The 18,490-nt window shown below is 44.3% G+C and overlaps 1 protein-coding gene across 4 annotated transcripts in view; it reads right to left on the bottom strand.

Annotated features, from left to right (window-relative positions):
* The window catches only part of LOC309553574 (A.superbus venom factor 1-like), a 1,719,715-nt gene that overhangs the window by 565,863 nt on the left and 1,135,362 nt on the right, over positions 1-18,490 (bottom strand). For all 4 annotated transcript variants that reach the window (XR_014225177.1, XR_014225178.1, XR_014225179.1 and 1 more), the window contains exons 28-30: positions 16,395-16,558; positions 14,820-14,978; positions 1,191-1,250 (exon numbers count right to left, since the gene is read on the bottom strand). Coding sequence is in view for 1 of the 4 variants with exons in the window: in XM_082254846.1 (XP_082110972.1) it covers positions 1,191-1,250; positions 14,820-14,978; positions 16,395-16,558 (383 nt within the window). In the remaining 3 variants the exon portion in view is untranslated. The remainder of the gene's footprint in view (positions 1-1,190; positions 1,251-14,819; positions 14,979-16,394; positions 16,559-18,490) is intronic.

Here is an 18,490-nt window from a genome sequence, read left to right as displayed (position 1 = left end):
CAACAGCCGCCACTTAGCAGTCTGACGACAGTACCCAGATCAGCCCAAGGAGGTTGGTCCCCGCTGTTGCTGCTTACTCCGAGATCTTGAATGTTAATGGTGGGGAAGGTAATGACAGTGTTGACTACCTCACATTTATAAAAATGAATGAGGCATGGATCTCTGAGGAATTCAACACATGTGACCAGTAGACCATGTTTCATTGAAATTCCTCATGACATGCCACAAATATCTGCCAGACCGCCATCCACCCACAACAATTCATGGTCTAGTCTTCGGTAAATACAGTGGCATAAACTGCATTTCATGTCCATTGAATGCCTAATTTTTGGCGCCTTTCATGGCTGACAACTATTTTTTCTGTCAATGCCTAATGTACCTCCAGCCACAGAAAACAACGTTCTTAGCTGTCAGGTAAACCCATTTGGGGCCTGGAATGGCCGACACTACTTTATCCTGTGAATGCCTAATTTTTCAGACTGGAATGGAAAATCAATGGGTCTGTAAACGTTCCGCCAAATTGTGGAATGGATGCGGACCCATTTTACAGATGTGTGAATGGACCCTATATGTATTTGACATGTATTTACTGTCTGCTTTCAGTTCTGGCTGATTTATGAAAAAAAAATACATTTTTTTGCTGTAAAAAAAAAAAAAATTAGGGCAACTTTTCCAATTGCAATAATTCTGTTATGACATTGTCCATGTGGTGGGCACTATTTGTGCACAGCTAGTAAGTCTTTTATGGCTGCAAATATGACCTAAAGGTTTTTAAAGTTTTCCTCCCATTAAAGTAAATGGGGCCCGCCACAAACTTGCGGTTCGAGGACATTTGAGAAAATTTGCGGCTGACGTTCACGAACCACCCCAGCCTATGTTCGTCCATCACTAAAAATAAGCATCGTTATGTCACCAGTCCCTTAGTGGATCATGCATTTAGCCTACTGCCAATCCTTACTTCAGGACAGGAATTATGGAAAGTGCACTATGGCCATAGAGTTCAGAAGATACCTGATGGAGATATCCTCATCTCTATCTTTGTATCTAAAAAAATAGAAGTTTTTGGGAAGGAGTACTGCTATAAAAATGTATTTACAAAATGATGACGCTTAAAAATGATATCTCCATATGCATGGCCTCTTCATAATGTAGATTTCAGTACTGGAAAATTAAAGTGGTATCACCCTTACCGTCAGTGTTGCTTGTCCTTCGCCTTTTGCGGTCACTTCAAACTTTTTGTTCAGTCGGGTCTGCAATCAAATTTACTTTGTGTGAAAATTAAATAGAATCAGTCAAATAAGAAGTATTTCTTTTTTGAAATACTTGAAAAAAAGATTGAAACAAACAACAAAGATTGAAACAAAGTAAATTACTCTAACTTTAACTTAACTTAAATTCGTGTTGACATTGTCAGTAATCTACTACCTGACCCTAGAGATGGTCTTGCGGTTCGCCCGGTGGTCGGTTCGCTGTAAACTTTGCTCGTTCGCAGCCCGCAGATTCTGCGAACATATGGCGTTGTTTGCGGCGGCAATATTAGTTTACATTGGGGAGAACTTTGACCCATGACAGAGCTGTCAGGTGGAACGGGACAGCCAATTGAAACATTTCAGCACATGGACATGCCCCCTACCTTATAAATAGATCAGAGCTGGCGGCCATTTCACATTCTGCTTTTTGTCAGCATAGGGAGAGGTTGGCGAGTGCATCAGGGACAGTTTGCCAGTGACACAAATAGCTCTGTTAAGGTCCACAAAAGTCCTTTTAAGGGCTGGTATTTGGTATAGGTCTACAGTCTCTTGTCAGTGTAGGGATAGGTATGCTGTGTGCACGAGGGACAGATCGTCAGTGACACAAATCGCTCTGATAAGGTCCACAAAAGTCATTTTAAGGGCTGCTATTTGGTATAGGTGTGAAGAGCACTATATAGGGGTGTATTCCACGTATAATATACTTTGTAATATAGAAAGCATATTATAGTGGATTTGTATTGTGCACTGTGCCGCATTGTTACTGGTGTGGTGAGCGTTGCTGCAGCAATACTACAAACAGTGACAAAAGCACTTTTAATGTATTATAACTGGTGTGATAGACCAGTGGCCCCCCAATACCACATATTGAAGTGGGATGTTATTTAACATTATACTTTTCTAAGAGTGTATTGTAGTCCTGCAAAAACTTGGCCTCTTTTGCTGCGTTAACTGTGCTACACACAGTGACAACAGTTACTGGCCAATTATTTGTAGAACTGGTGTGATTAAACTGTGGCCCCCCCAATGCCACAGATTGAAGCCGGGTGTTATCTGAGTATACTTTTTTAAAGTGGAGTTCCACCCTAATTTTATACTTACCTCCATCTTCTCGCTCCGGGTCACCTGAAAAAGAAATGGATAATCACATTTTTTTTTTTTACTTACCTCATAGCGAAGAAAATATACTTACCTTACTTCCTTCTTCCTCCTTCCTCGGCCGCGGCCCGTCGTCACTTCCTGGCTCTGCAATGATTCCTGGGAGCTGAACGTCATCGCTCCCAGGAATCATTGCGCCTGCACCGGCCCCGACGTCAGTTCCGGGGCGCGCGCGTCCCCTTCTAAACAGCTTCTGGACATGCCCAGAAGCTGTGGAGGGATGACGCGCGCGACCCGGAAGTGACGTCGGGGCCGGTGCAGGGCATCGTGGGACTGAAGAAGGCGGAAGAGGACGCCGAAGAGCATCTCGCTGGCTTCAAGCTGCCCACATCTGAGATGGCAGCGCTGGACAAGATGTTTTCAAGGTAAGTATTTGTCCTAACAGGTAAGTGCAACCCGGGACAGATCAGAGGCTAGCCATTGTGGAATGCACTAGCCCTGACTGTCCCGAGGGTATTTTTAAAAAAAACTCTAATAATAAATCTAATAAACACAGTGCCAAACTCACTGGCCAATTTTTTGAACAACTGGTGTGATCAACCAGTGGCCCCCCAATACCACATATTGAAGTGGGGCGTTATCTGAGTATACTTTCATAAGTGTATTGTGTCCTGCAACAATGTTGCCTCTTTTGCTGTGTTAACTCTGATACACACAGTGCCAAACTCATTGGCCAATTTTTTTGAACAACTGGTGTGATAAACCAGTGGCCCCCCAATACCACATATTGAAGCGGGGTGTTTTCTAAGTATACTTTCATAAGTGTATTTGTGTTCTGCAACAATATTGCCTCTTTTGCTGTGTTAAAGCGGAGTTCCGGGCACAAAATCGATCTTTTTTTTTTTTGCCCGTCCGCTTGTTCCCCTTCACCTGAAACAGAATTGGATAGTTAGGTTTTTTTTTTTGTACTCACCTTGTAATTGTAGATCGAATATACTCACCTCTTCTCCACTTCCTCCCTCTGCGCCGCGGCTCCACCGTCACTTCCGGGCTTGCAATGATTCCTGGGAGCTGAACGTCATCGCTCCCAGGAATCAATGCGACGGCACCGGCCCCTCTCGTCACTTGCGGGGCGACGCCGCATTCCCTGCTAAACAGCTTCTGGGCACGCACCGGAAGTGACGAGAGGGTGCAGGTGCATTCTGGGAGAAGAGGACGCGGAAGAAGACGCGGAAGAGGATCGCGCCGCCTTCAGCTGCCCACAAGAGAGATGGCAATGCTGTGGAAGAAATTTTATAAGTAAGTATTTCTTCTTGCAGGTAAGTGCAAACCGGGACAGATCAGAGGCTAGCCATTGTGGAATGTGCTAGCCCTGACTGTCCCGGGGGTATGTTTATTGAAAAATGGTTTCTGTGCCCGGAACTCCGCTTTAACTCTAATACACACTGTGCCAAACTCCCTGGCCAATTTTTTGAACAACTGGTGTGATAATTTCAAACCAATGGCCCAATCAATACCACATATTGAAGTGGGATGTTATTTAACAGTATACTTTTCTAAGAGTGTATTTTAGTCCTGCAAAAATTTGGCCTCTTTTACTGTGTTAACTGTGCTACACACAGTAACAACAGTTACTGGCCAATTATTTGTAGAACTGGTGTGATAATCCTATGGCCCCCCAATATCATAGATTGAAGCGGGGTGGTATATACCTTTTTCCAGATATACTGCAATTCTCTAGAGACTTTTGTCACAGCGTAATGTAAAAAATGACAGGCAGAGGAAGAGGCAGGCCCTTGTGCAGGGGTGGTAGCGGTAGGGAAGGAGCAGTAGGCCGGAGCCAAAGTGTGACGTTTATATATATTATAAGGTACGTTTGATTATGTCAAAGAACTCACCAGACTTGGTTGCGTGGCTCACTCAGCCTTCCTCTTCGGCACCCTCCTTATCCTCTCTATCTGCACCCTCTTCACTCTCTGCTGTGTGCACCCCCAAAGACACCACCACAAACACCACTACCATATACCCTCCGCTTGAGTCACTGGAAGACATTTGCGATGCACAGCCATTGATGGCATCGGATCAGGGAGAGGAGGTAGCAACAGCTGCCACTCAGCAGTCTGACGACAGTATCTAGATCAGCCCAAGAAGGTTGGTCCCCGCCGTTGCTGCCTACTCCGAGATCTCGAATGTTAGTGGTGGGGAAGGTGATGTGGATGATGATGTGTCTATGGATATCACGTGGGTGGCCACAAGAGAGGAAGAGGAGGGGAGTTCAGAGGGAGAGATGGACCAGCAGATAGGGAGGAGAGGCAGGCGGAACTTGCATTGCACAAGAAGTACAAAGCAGACTGAAAATGTATCAGTAGCGAGCCATCAACCATGTATAGTCACATCTGGCACTCCCAGGACACCGACACATGGCTCCACAGTGTGGCCTTTTTTTTTTTGCTGACAACAGTGTTGCCATCTGCAGCCTTTGCAGTCAACAGTCGCGGTAAGCCCAACACTCACCTAGGGATGACTGCCTTAAGAAGGCACCTCAACTCCCCATCACCGAGCCCAGTGGGAGCAACACTGTCAGAACCCACAAAGCCACACTCCAGGCTCTCACCGTCCAGCCTCTTCTCCTTCTCCTCTCTCCTCACAATTGTCCTCCACTCCACCTTCCATGATTCCGTCGTCATGTTGTTCTGGAAAAAGGCAGGCTTCCGTGGCCCAAATGTTGGAGCAGAAAAAAATGATGACGCCATATACCCTCTTGCCCAACGTTTGACTGCTGGCTTGTCGAATACTGATATAAACAATGATGAAAATATCAGCGCTCCTCCCTAATTGCTAGCAGCTGAACACTAAAAACAGGCACAGAAACAAACCTGGGTGACAAAGATATAAGACAATTGGCAGTGCAGCGCTCTCTGAAACACTAAATAAAATAAACAGTAAAACCAATGACACATGCACAGTCCATAAGAAAGAAACTAATGCAGGATCAGATAAAAGGTGTGATATTCCATAAGTGCAAGAGTTCCCAATGTATTCCAAAGGAGCCAGGTGCAGACAGCCAGTGTAATAAAGTCTTTAATCAGGCTAAAAACATATAACAGAGTGGCCTCTTACTTGAATGGATGGGTTCGCTGACGAAGCCTCCACCCACGGAGGCGATACGCGTGCGGAGGGAGGAGGAACCTTAGCGTCTGACGTCACCCGCTGGCACGGAGGAGACCGAGTGACACCGAGTCTGTCTCGCTGTCCCGGTCTGTTTGCTGTTTTATGCCCGATGTCCATCCATTCAAGTAAGAGGCCACTCTGTTATATGTTTTTAGCCTGATTAAAGACTTTATTACACTATCCTGGTATCTCTTTCCTTCCTTACCCTTTTCATGGGGGAGACATACAGGAGTGTTTAGTTTTTAAGTGGAGCAGGCTTATGTTGAACGGGAGATTGCCTTTTCCATCGTTTGACCAGTGAGAGGATTTACAAGAGGTCGGAGCCAGTGATCTGTTCAAGTGTGCAATGCCCGTATTATATTCATTAAGGTGAGAGGCCACTCTGGAAGGTGGAGGGAGTGTGTGGTGTTCTTCTGGCTGTCTGCACCTGGCTCCTTTGGAATACATTGGGAACTCTTGCACTTATGGAATATCACACCTTTTATCTGATCCTGCATTAGTTTCTTTCTTATGGACTGTGCATGTGTCATTGGTTTTACTGTTTATTTTATTTAGTGTTTCAGAGAGCGCTGCACTGCCTATTGTCTTATATCTTTGTCGAATACTGATAGCCCACCAACTACTACCATATCAACTGGTGGACTCGGAGGCCTTTCGGAAATTTGTGGCCATTGGAACACCACAATGGAAGGTCCCAGGCAGGAAAAATTTCTCGCAGAAGGGCATTCTAGAGCTGTGATGTTCAGCGGCAAGTGAATATATCTCTGGCACACAGTGTTGTTGCCAAGATACATCTGACCACAGACACATGGTCTAGCAAACACGGGCAGGGAAGGTATATAACTTTTACTGCCCACTGGGTGAACCTTCTGACGGCTGTCAAGCATGTAACCTGTGGCACCCGTGTATTTTTGGTTGTACCGCCACGGATTGCATGCAGGCCAACCTCTTCTCCTCCTCCTCCTCCATCCTCCCTCTCCTAATTGGCTGACTCCTCCTTTTCCACTGCTACCGTCTCTTCCGATGCGCCGCCCAAGATCCCCAGAACCTATTCCACATGCCAGGTGAGACGTTGCCATGCTGTGCTGTGCTGGGTCTGTTGTGCCTGGAAGCCAAGAGGGTTCTGTCCTGGGACCAATCCTGTTTAATTTATTCATAAATGATCTAGAGGAGGGGATATCTAGTACAATCTCAGTATTTGCAGATGATACAAAATTAGGCTTGCCAATATCTTCTATGCAGGATGTGGAAACCTTGCAAGCGGACCTGAACAAAATAACGGGGTGGGCAACTACATGGCAGATGAGATTTAATGTTGAAAAATGTAAAGTAATGCACTTGGGGGCCAGAAACCAGAAAGCAAGCTACTCACTAGGGGGGGGGGGGGAACCTCTGGGTGAGTCTAGGATGGAAAGGGACCTGGGGGTACTGGTAGACAACAGGCTTGGCAGTGGCATGCAATGCCAAGCCGCCGCAAGCAAAGCCAACAGAATACTGGGTTGTATAAAAAAGGGGATTCACTCCAGAAATAAAGAGATTATTCTCCCGCTCTACAAGACTCTGGTCCGGCCACATCTGGAGTATGCTGTCCAGTTCTGGGCACCGGTCCTCAGGAAGGATGGGCTGGAACTGGAGAAAGTCCAGAGAAGGGCAACAAAAATAATTAGGGGAATGGAGGACATCAGCTATGAGGAAAGACTACAAGCACTGAACCTATTCTCTCTGGAGAAGAGACGATTGAGGGGGGATATGATATCAATGTACAAATACTGTACTGGCGACCCTAGCATAAGGAACAAACTATTCAGAGTAAGGGAATACAATAAGACACATGGCCACTCACTAAAACTTGAGGAAAGGCGGTTTAACCTTAAAGTGCGTAAGGGGTTCTTCACTGTAAGAGCGGTAAGGATGTGGAATTCTCTTCCACAAGCAGTCGTATCAGCAGGGAGCATTGATAGTTTCAAAAAACTATTAGATGAACACCTTAAAGACCACAACATACAGGGGTATACAATGTACGGTTAGCAGCAAACACACACACACACATCATAGGTTGAACTGGATGGACTGATGTCTTTTTTCAACCTCACTAACTATGTAACTATGTAACTATGGTCCTGCACTCCTTTCAGCTTTGCGTTCACAGGCAGATCAGTGGCTGACACTGCTCAATTTGACAGTTGGTAAAGTGGTGTGAGACAACGGTGCCAATCTGCTGAGCACGCTGAAACAGGGCAAAATAACACACGTGCCATGCATGGCACACATCCTGAACTTTTTCGTGCAGCGATTTTTTGCAAATACCCTGGAGTCTAGGACGTCTTACGGCAGGCCAGGAAAATCTCGGGCCATTTCAGAAGATCTTACACAACCATGGCTTGCCTTGCTGACATTCAGCGGTGACACAACCTGCCCATCAGGCGTCTTATTTGTGGCTGCCCGACGTGATGGAACTCTACGTTGCATATGCTTGATAGGTTGCTCCAACAGAAACATGCAGTTAATGATTACCTGTACGAACTCGGTGGCAGGACAAGTTCTGGGGAGCTTGGGTTTTTTTCACCTCGCCAGTGGCTGCTCATGTGGGACGCATGCAGACTTCTGTGTCCATTCGATGAGATCATCAAACTGGTCAGTCATGGCCAGGGCGCCATCAGTGAGATCGTACCTTATACCTTCTTTCTGGAGCGTGCATTGCATTGTGTCATTGAACAAGCCATCGAGGAGCAGGAGCAGGAAGATGAGGAAGTCGCAATGTTTGATGAATTCCCAGGGGGTGCTACTCCATCTGAGACAAGTCAACAACAGGAGTCTGAAGAGGAGTTAGAGAAGGATGGTGCCGGGGCAGATGAGGAGGAGCAAGAAGAGCATGCTTTAAACCTTTCTGGGATCCCTGGTGTTATCCGTGGATGGGGGTAGGATAACGAGGACGGCATTATCCTGGATGATGAGTTGGAGCCAGGCCACTATACCGCCTCCAGTTTAGTGCAAATGGGGGCCTTCATGCTCCAGTGTTTTAAGGGGGACCCCTATATAAAAAGCATAAAGGGCAAGGACCAGTACTGGGTGGCAACGTACTAAGACCCCCTTTACAAACAAAAAATGGCGGAAATGTTACCAGCATCACAGAGGGGGCGGTCAGAATGCAGCACTTCCAGGCCTTGCTGTGAGAAATGCTGCATTCTGCTTTTGCGTGCGCTGGCAGAGGAATTTCCAGTCATAGAGAGATAGTTGAGGGTAGCAATCCAACAGCGCCTGCAATAAGAGGGCGGTTTGAAGATGTCTTGGTCAGTTCAGATAGGAGATCCTTCTTTCAGCCGACCCATCGACAGCTGTACTCCGGATCCAGCATCAGGGAACGCTTAGACCGACAGGTGTCCAACTTCATCGGGTTAACAGCCGATGTGGACGCTCTGAGGAGTGATGAACCCCTGGACTACTGGGTGGGCAGGCTTGAGCTCTGGCCAGAGCTTGCACAATTTGCAATGGAACTGTTGGCTTGCCCCCCATCCAGTGTCCTGTCCGAAGGGACGTTTAGCGCAGCAGGGGGGATCGTGACCGATAAGCGCACTCGACTAGCTCATGACAGTGTAGACTACCTCACATTTATAAAAATGAATGAGGCATGGATCTCTGAGGAATTCAACACATGTGGCCAGTAGACCATGTTTCATTGAAATTCCTCATGATAGGCCACAAATTCCTGGTCCTTGTCTTCACTAAATACAGCGGCATAAAAGGCATTTCATGTCCATTGAATGCCTAATTTTTGGGGCCTTTCATGGCCGACAATTATTTTTTCTGTCAATGCCTAATGAACCTTCAGCCACAGAATAATACGTTCTTAGCTGTCAGATAAACACATGTCGGCTAATTTTTGGGGCCTATAGTGGCTGACACTTCGGTATCCTGTGAATGCCTAATGAACCTTCAGCCACAGAATACTGCGTTCTTAGCTGTCAGGTAAACCCATATGGGCTAATTTATGGGGCCTGTACTGGCCGACACTTACTTCTGTATCTTGTCAATGCCTAATGTACCTTCAGCCACAGAATACAACGTTCTTAGCTGTCAGGTAAACACATGTGTGCTAATTTTTGGGGCCTGTACTGGACAACACTTACTTCTTTATCCTGTGAATGCTTAATTTTTCAGACTGGATTTGAAAATCAATTGGTCTGCAAACGTTCCGCCAAATTGTGGAATGGATGCGGATCCATTTTACAGATGTGTGAATGGACCCTATATGTATTTGAAATGTATTTACCGGCTGCTGTCAGTTCTGGCTGATTTATGAAAAAAACAAAAAAACATTGTTTTGCTATAAAAAAAAAAAAATTTAGGGCAACTTTTTCAATTGCAATACTTCTGTTATGACATTGTCCATGTGGTGGGACTATTTGTGCACAGCTAGTAAGTCTTTTGTGGCTGCAAATATGACCTAAAGGTTTTTAAAGTTCGCCTTCCATTAAAGTCAATGGGGCCCATCGCAAACTTGCGGTTCGCGGACATTTGAGAAAATATGCGGCTGACGTTGTTGAAGCGCCCCAGCTGATGTTCATCCATCACTACCCTAGACACTATCTCCCAGCTCCAGAAAGTGCATAATAGCGTCAAATACACCTTAGTTAAAAGTGAAACTTAACAACATCCTTATTCTTCAAAGATAATACATACAAATCCACAATTTAAAGTATAACTAAAGGCAAACCGTTTATTTTAGTTTTGGATAGAGAGAATAAGTATTTGAATGCTTGTCAGTTTTTATTGCTGGCTGTGCCTCCGTTAAGGAGATTCACCGTCTCTATTTGTCCTGTTTACTATCATCTTTCAAAGTGAAAGTAAAAGAAAATCCCAAAAATTTAGGTTGTACCCAGAAAAGTAATAGAGGGGAAACCTTCCAATGGGGACATTAGCTCTAGTGACCAGAGTCTCCCCAAGGAATTCCCTTAATTTGCAGGGATTTCCACTCACTTCCTGTTTGGCTATGGGACAGGAAGTGAAGGGAAATCTCTGCAATGGGACACAGATGGCGAAAAAAAAATATGACAGGAGTTACACCTTGCTCTATCCAAAATAAAAAAAAAGTTTTGTCTATGGTTCTACTTTACTGGCCTTGTAATCTATATATTTTTTAAATTGTTTCTTCCAGTGTTTTTTCTGTACCATCCTCCTGAATGCCCAACCCTCTCCTTCTCACCTCCACTTGCTTTTGTTTGGAATGAGTAACGCGCTTTAGTTGTAGTCTTGAGCACTGCTTTATGCACACTACACATCCCATAGTTCACAGTCCACCTTGGGAGTGAGTACGAGAGGTTGGCTGTATACCTAACATACAGTGGGACTATAGAGAATGAATGTAGCTTTTCACTTCAATGGACTGCTCTATTCACATTTGTTGCGCAAAAGAAGCTCCTGCTCCTTTTTTTGCTGTGCAATTCCATTGAGCGACAATCACTAGTAGAGTCTCACCGCATTTGAGGTGCCAATAGGCATAATGGCATTCAAATGCACCTCAAATATTTTGCTGTGATTTGGAATCACTTAAAGCGGAGTTCCACCTAAAAAAAAAACATAAGAAAAAAACCCTGGGACAGTCAGGGCTAGTGCATTCCACAATGGATAGCCTCTGAACTGTCCCGGGTTGCACTTACCTGCAAGAAGAAATACTTATCTTGAAAATGTCTTGTCCAGCGCTGCCATCTCAGGTGTGGGCAGCTTGAAGCCAGCGCGATCCTCTTCTGCGTCCTCTTCCGTCTTCTTCGGTCCCACGATGCACTGCACCGGCCCCGCCGTCACTTCCGGGGCTGCAGCGTCATCCCTGCACAGCTTCTGGGCATGCCCAGAAGCTGTTTAGCAAGGTATGACGGCGCCTGCACCGGAACGGACGTCGGGGCCGGTGCAGGCACATTGATTCCTGGGAGCGATGACGTTCAGCTCCCAGGAATCATAGCAAGCCAGGAAGTGACGACGGGCCGTGGCCGCAGAGGGAGGAAGAGGAAGTAAGGTGAGTATACTTTCTTTAAAACAAGGTAAGTAAAAAAAAAAAATTGCGATTATCCATTTTTGTTTCAGGTGACCCGGAGCAAGAAGATGGACCGAAGGTAAATTTTAGGGTGGAACTCCACTTTAATGTGAACGGGGCCTTACAGTGCCCTTGAATGGAATCATTTTGTATATGATTGTTTTGCTGATTTACTGTCAAAAACATTGTTCGATGTATCACTCACTTAATGACTATATTGGCGTATCTACTTTCCCAAGATTTTATTTTCCATCCAAGCCGATCAGAATACTTTTACTGAGATAGATTTTGCTGAAAATCAATTGATGACACTATGGGGGGAATTTATCAAAACTGGAGCAGATAGAATCTGGGGCAGCTGCACATGGCAACCAGGGCTGACCCAAGTTATTGTGCTGCCTGGGTCCAAGAATAAAATGCTGCCCCCCCCCCCAAAAAAAAAAAAAATCACACACACCAAAATCCCCCCACATCCATTATTTTATATTAATATAACAGTTAGAAATATGATATATATTATCTTCTTCCATAATTCACCACCAGACCGGTCGACTAAACACCTGCTGTCTGTCCTCAGTCCTCCTGTCACTCCTGTGTCTTGCAGGCCCACCATCTAGAAGATCCACCTGCCCTGCGTGAGATGGAGTGCGCTGATGTCTGATGTCATTGCGTACACCACAATCACATGAGGGACGTTCCCCAGAGGAGACGCTCCGCCTCCTCATACTCATCAGTTTGCACTACAGGCAGCAGTAGGAGATGGGGAAATGCCGCTCGTAACACACCGCAAACTGATGACACAAAAAACTGTTGGAAAAAAAATATTGGGAGTCAATTTTATACCCCTCTCCATGTTCTGCCTGGGTCCAATGGACCCAGCGGGACCCATGATAGGGCCGGCCCTGATGGCAACCGATCAGCTTGTATCTTCAGCTTCTTCAGTATAGCTTTGAAGTTGAAAGCTAGAAGCCGAAAAGGTAGCCATGTACAGCTGCTCCAGTTTTGATAGAATTCTCCCCTATGCGTGTCTATTTAATAACAAAACATAGCGATTGATTTACTAAAACTGGAGAGTGCAAAATCTGGTGCAGCTCTGCATATAAACCATTCAGCTTCCAGTTTTTTCCAAAGCCTAATTGAACAAGCTGAAGTTAAAAGCTGATCGATCGACCCTAACGACTCAATCTTATTGCCTGATTCTGTGATAAATCCTTCCATCAGATCTTTACGTGTATGGCCACCATTAGACAGTTGTCATCAGAACAAGTGTTACAATTAGAATATTTTCCCATTAGCTCTTGTTCTGATGACACATGTAAAATGCTGAATTTCCATAATTTTAGGTCCTGGTGATAATGGTAACCAGGACGAATAGAGAGGGTGAATCTCTCCAGTGGGGACACAGATAGAAATAAAGACCGGGTAGAATTTCTAACCCTTCACTATTCTATCTAAAACGAACAAAAAGTTTGCACTATAGGTACGCTGTAAGCCCCATATAGTCAGGAAGTAAGAAGTCAATTTTCTAAAATCCACATTTTAATCACAAAAGCCTATTCTTTTCTATAGTCCCAACTATCACATATACATTTTTAAAAGTTCCTATTGATCACTTTAGAAACATAGAGAGTATTTTCTGCTTGCTATGTGTTATTATCATAGATTTGAACATTAACACCAATACCCTACTGTGGATGTTAAACAGAAGAGTCAATGATCTCAGTGAGGTTGAGGCAAAAGTGGGTCTCAAGCACAATGGTACGAGCAGGGTCAAGAGCAAAGTCAATTTGAGATGGTTTAGGAAGAAAGTTGAATACATAAGCTAATAAACAATAACATGAACCATTAGGCTCCAGTGTCTGATACACTTTAATAGAGTTGTAGCCAATCAAAATGTGAGCATGTAACGCCTTATGCTGCCCATACATGGTTTGAAATTCGGCCGTTTAAGCAGAGACCTGCCAAATTTTGTTTTTTGTATGGGCACCCTGGTTGTATAGAAGTCAATCTATTGATCGACTTCTGTATGACCACTCTGTTGGGTTTTTCTGAATGATCAGTGCTGTTGGCTATAACTAGTAACACTGATCCTTGTGTTCTGATGGCAGAGACAGCTGTCAGAACACAATATAGCACAATAGCACAGCGGGAGTGATTGGTTAAACTCACCGGTTGAACAGTTGAAGAAAATGTATAATGTATGGGCTGCCTTAGGGTATAAATAGTTTACAGACAGGCAAGTAATAGCAGGTGATCAGAAGAACAAGGGGAGGCTCCAGAACCAGCAGGGAAGCCATAGAGAGAGCAGAGTTAGAGCAGAACTTCACCCAAAAGGGGAAGTTCCACATGTTTGCATCCTCCTCTCCTCATCTTTATCGATTGGCACTTCTGGGATAGGGAGGGGGGGGTATCTAGTTTTGACTGACCAAGTTTTGATCTGAGCGGAAGTTTGCTCTCTCCTCTCCTTCACCCACAGCTTTCTTAAACACATCACAGGTCCCAGAAGACTGCAGGACCATTCACAAACCGCAGCGTGGCTTGTGCATGCACAGTGGGGAACCGGCTTACTGCTGGTTTCATTTAGTTAAGATATTGGTGCCTGGACCCAAAGCTGATTAAAGAATCGGCCTGGGTGAGGACAGCGCTGGATCCCTGAACAGGTAAGTGTCATTATAATAAAAGTCAGCAGCTACAGTATTTGTAGCTTCTGACTTTTGTTTTTTTGTGGGGAGAGACTGGAACCCCTCTTTAAGCTGGCCATACACTAGTAGAATATAGTTCAAAATTCTTCTTTTTATGAATGATTTAATGTTAATCGTTATTGGGGTCAAATTGACCGCAGTGATGAGAAAATCTGAAGGAGCGGAATTTTAATTTTTTTCTCAAATATGTTTGTGGTTTTTCTTTGGTAAAGTCCATTCATTCCAAAATTGATTTTACAAGCAAACAAAGTACTATGGATTGACAAGTCCTCAAACATACTGAAAATTTTCGTACTAATTTTCGTACAAATGTTTGTATAAACATTCATTTGAAAATCTACCAGTGCATGGCCAGTGTTAGACTCAGGCAACCTAGCATATAGAGATGCTACCAGGGATTGCTAGACAAACATGTGAGCTATTGCCAACTGCCTGATGGACAACAGCTTATGGACAATTGGAAGACACCTAACTGAAACAGTAAGGCTGTTCCTAACAGTATTGCCTTATCCTTTAAGTGGGAAGTTCTGGTCTATTCACGACTAGTGTTCTGAACACTGTAACTCTTACCTTAGCAGAGCGTGCAAGCAGTGCATTTTCAACATTAATGCGGTACTTCAAGGACCTTTGATTTTCAGGAAGATGGATAGACACATCCATTTCTAAAATTAAGGCATTTGGCACATCTAACTGGTACTGAGCCAAAGCTTGGAACATAACGATGGTGGCCTATAAGACAATGAAGACAAATAAAGTTTAGAAAACAGCAATTGCAATCAACATATGCTTGATTCACATCACATTTTTTTTAAACTGAAGTTTTATTCAATTTTTTTCAGGTGGTTCATAGGTAAAACAAACAATATATGAGTAGATATTAAGGAAAGGCATGGTTGACTTATAATAAACTACCAACTGTTTCAAAATAAGTGAGTATAGTAAACATTTTGCTAACAATGGAAGGTATAAATAAAGTAATGTGTAAGTAAAGTAATGTGAGACGGTATTGTCTATTTCAGCTTTTTTCAACCAGCGTGTCCAGGTACCCTGGGGTGCCTTGAGGTTTCTTCAGGGGTGCCTTGCCCCAAAATTGCATACAAGCTGGTGGGTGGATGAAACCTGACTTTTTAGTTTCATTGTGCACCATTACAACCTTCTAGGTGCTAACCTCCTAACGACCAATGACATCATCATTTGAGAAGGAGGATGTCAGTTGCCTGCATATCATCCTTATTCTACCTTCCCTTGCCTCTCTCCATCAGCTTTGGGGTCTCATTAGCTAAGTGATGGAGAAAAACTGAGGGAGAAGAGAAACACTGGAATACTAGTCAGTATCAGTGTGCAAAATTGTATTTGCTTTGGAAGAATAAATCACCTCTAATGTTGGGTCTCCCATGTGTATAGATGTTGCTGCATTACGTAAAACTATTAGAATAGTTTTTACATTTTATAATGGGGTGCCTCAAGACTGTCCATAATTTTGGAGGTGCCTCTAGACTCTCCATAATTTTAAAGGGTGCCTTTACTGAAAAAAGCTTGAGAAACACTGGTCTATATCATAAGACACTGTAGTCTAGATAGAAGTTAAAGGAAGATAGTCATGTTGGGTTTTTAGATGATAGGTGATAGTTGGAATGCATTAGAGGAGTGACAGTTCAGGCGAGAGGTAAGCATTTAGGATGATTGAGCCAATTTCTGTAGAATAAAGAGCAGGGAATGGTTGAAGCCTCTTTTATTTTGTTTCCCTTTCTATGACACAAACAGTAAAAAGAAAGAGGCCAATGTTCTCTATACAGGAGGACCCTTATTCTCTGTGTGGAAGCAGTGGTCCCTCTGCAGAGGTCTGACACTAACGGGCTAAAGATATCCAATCAGCAGGGAGCATGAGTTTTGTTGATTGCAGTGCTCTAGTTTTGCCTCAGCAGAGTAAATGTTGGAGCTCTGCAAAGTGTCCTCCTCTACAGCGTGCTGGCAGGGGAAAGGGAACTAAACAGACTGTGGCTGCTTTCTAAAGAAAATGAACTGTAAGAATTTGCACTTTTTTTTGGTTTGATGCACCTGGAATGAATTTATTTGATTTTATCTGAAAGATGAGTTGGGCTCTCATTATTTTGTAAGAGCATAAGACCCATTCATGCTGCTTACTTGTGTAGATCCGTACACCGCTCCAAAGTATCTTTGTTCAGTCAACCAGCGTACAATATCTCCTGTGCCTTCATATTCTTTCATTTGCAGTAGAGCGAGCAGAGCATAAGATGTGCCCTCCAAAGAAATGAATCGATCTCCTGGTTCATTCCAATGGCTCTTGTCTTTCGGGGAAAACACACAGCAGAGTAAATGGTTAGCACAGAACAATAGCAGCCATTTAGCACAGGAGCTACACAGTCACATGTTTAAAAAAATTTATAACATTTCACACCTAAGGCCTCATGCACACTGCAGCTATAGAAAGCCTGTTTTACAGGCATTTGACATTATTTCTGTCCCTAATTGCCCCTGTATGTTAGCCTAGGTGTCCATTCACACTACAGTAGGCATTTACAGACATGTAACACCCTCCTAGATAGGTGCTAGGAAGGATAATAGTTTGCTCTGCCTGTTTAACAGGGGAGCAGCAGGTAAATCATAGTCTGCTTCATCTGCTTATCAGGGGAGCCTGATCAGTAGTTCTGCCTGTTGCATGTGTCCATGTGTGATTCATCTGGTCTGAGGGAGTGTCCCCACTGTATCCAATAGGGGAGCCTGGTGGACAGTGGAGGAAACCCAGCCAGTGACACACAGGCTTTGTAACTATCCCAGTGGGTTGGCACAAACAGTGGTGCATCCTGGGATATGTTATAAAAGCCAAGGGCACATGTGACAGAGTGTCTTTGGGCGGGAAGCCAGGTCCCAGGAGGAGGGTGACGGCTGTCTCTCCTCCTGTCTGTTGTGGAAGGTGGTCGCAAGTGGTCGGCCTAGTGATCGAAGAGTGGGGTGCTGAGCCAGTAGGTCCAGAAAGCTTACAAGTGGATTTGGAGGCAGAGCAACCTTGGGAAAAACAGTGTCCGTGAGTACTGGAAAGCTTGCCAGGGGTCTACCCAGGAAAGGGGACTGCTCCAGTGAAGAGTCAGCGGACAGGTGTCAGTGCACACAGCAAGTGAGAAAGGGGGTGCCAAGCTAGAACCCTGAAGAATAACTAAAACAGGATCACATTACCTATCTTCACTTCTGTGGCAAGGTGAAGTAGCAGGCTTGCCATACACTACAGCTAGTTGTCCTCCCAATTGTGCATAGTTCATAGTTGGAGTATCCCACTCATCCCTTCTCCTACCCCAGTTCCAAATAAAAACACAAAAACCAACATCCCCTGGAATTTTTTATTGACTGAGCCAAGGACTGTAATGCTATTTGTCTGCTATCAGTTGCTAAGGGTAACCCAGGGGAATCCAGAAAGTGCAATTCACAGCAGTCCTCTAGGGAGCAATGCTACAGACATTTAGAGGTATTTGGTGCCAGAAATTTGAACACAGCAAAGTCATGTTCAGGAAAGGAGCTTTTTGGCAGAAAAAACACTGGACGTGTCTAATAGGGATGATCGAACGGTTCGGGTCGACCATCGGTTCAACCCGAACATTGACTGTTCGAGGTTCGGCCGAATTTAGAACTTTTTGCTGAAAAAGTTCGGAATTCGGCAACCAGAACCGACCAAAATGCAATGGGCCAGGAAATGGGCTTTAAAAGGCTGTGATTGGACCAGACCCATTAGTAAAAGCCAATTGAGGGGGCAGGAGAATGCTAGGAATGTGATTGGAGTGACTAGGGGGTCCCTAGGCCAATCATTAGTGAATACGCCCCCCAGGATATAAGATAGCCCCCGCCAAATTCCTAGCATTAGGAACTGCTGTACTTCTGAACTTCTGTATAGGGGTATATATATACACACACACTTATATGTATTTTACACATACACATATATAGGTGTGATAGGAGTGTAACCATATTGGTGTTAATTATTTCATTAGCGCAAGTATAGTGTTCTGCTACTTTCACACCTATATATGTGTATGGGTATATATACATATAAGTGTGTGTGTATATATACCCTTATACAGAAGTTCAGATGTTTTGTCTGCCTCCAAAAAAATGCCCAAAAAAACGCCTGCGCCAAAAATAAAAAACGCCCAGGTGTGTTATTTGCAGGGGTTTTTTTGGGCATTTTTTTGGGTTCTTTGGAGGCAGGCATGACATCTCAACTTCTGTAT

The sequence above is a fragment of the Pelophylax lessonae genome (assembly GCF_965119305.1).
Source record: "Pelophylax lessonae genome assembly, chromosome: 4".
In the NCBI taxonomy this organism is placed as follows: Eukaryota; Metazoa; Chordata; class Amphibia; order Anura; family Ranidae; genus Pelophylax; species Pelophylax lessonae.
Note: the sequence above shows the minus strand (reverse complement) of the source record. Positions and strands in the feature narration are given on the sequence as shown.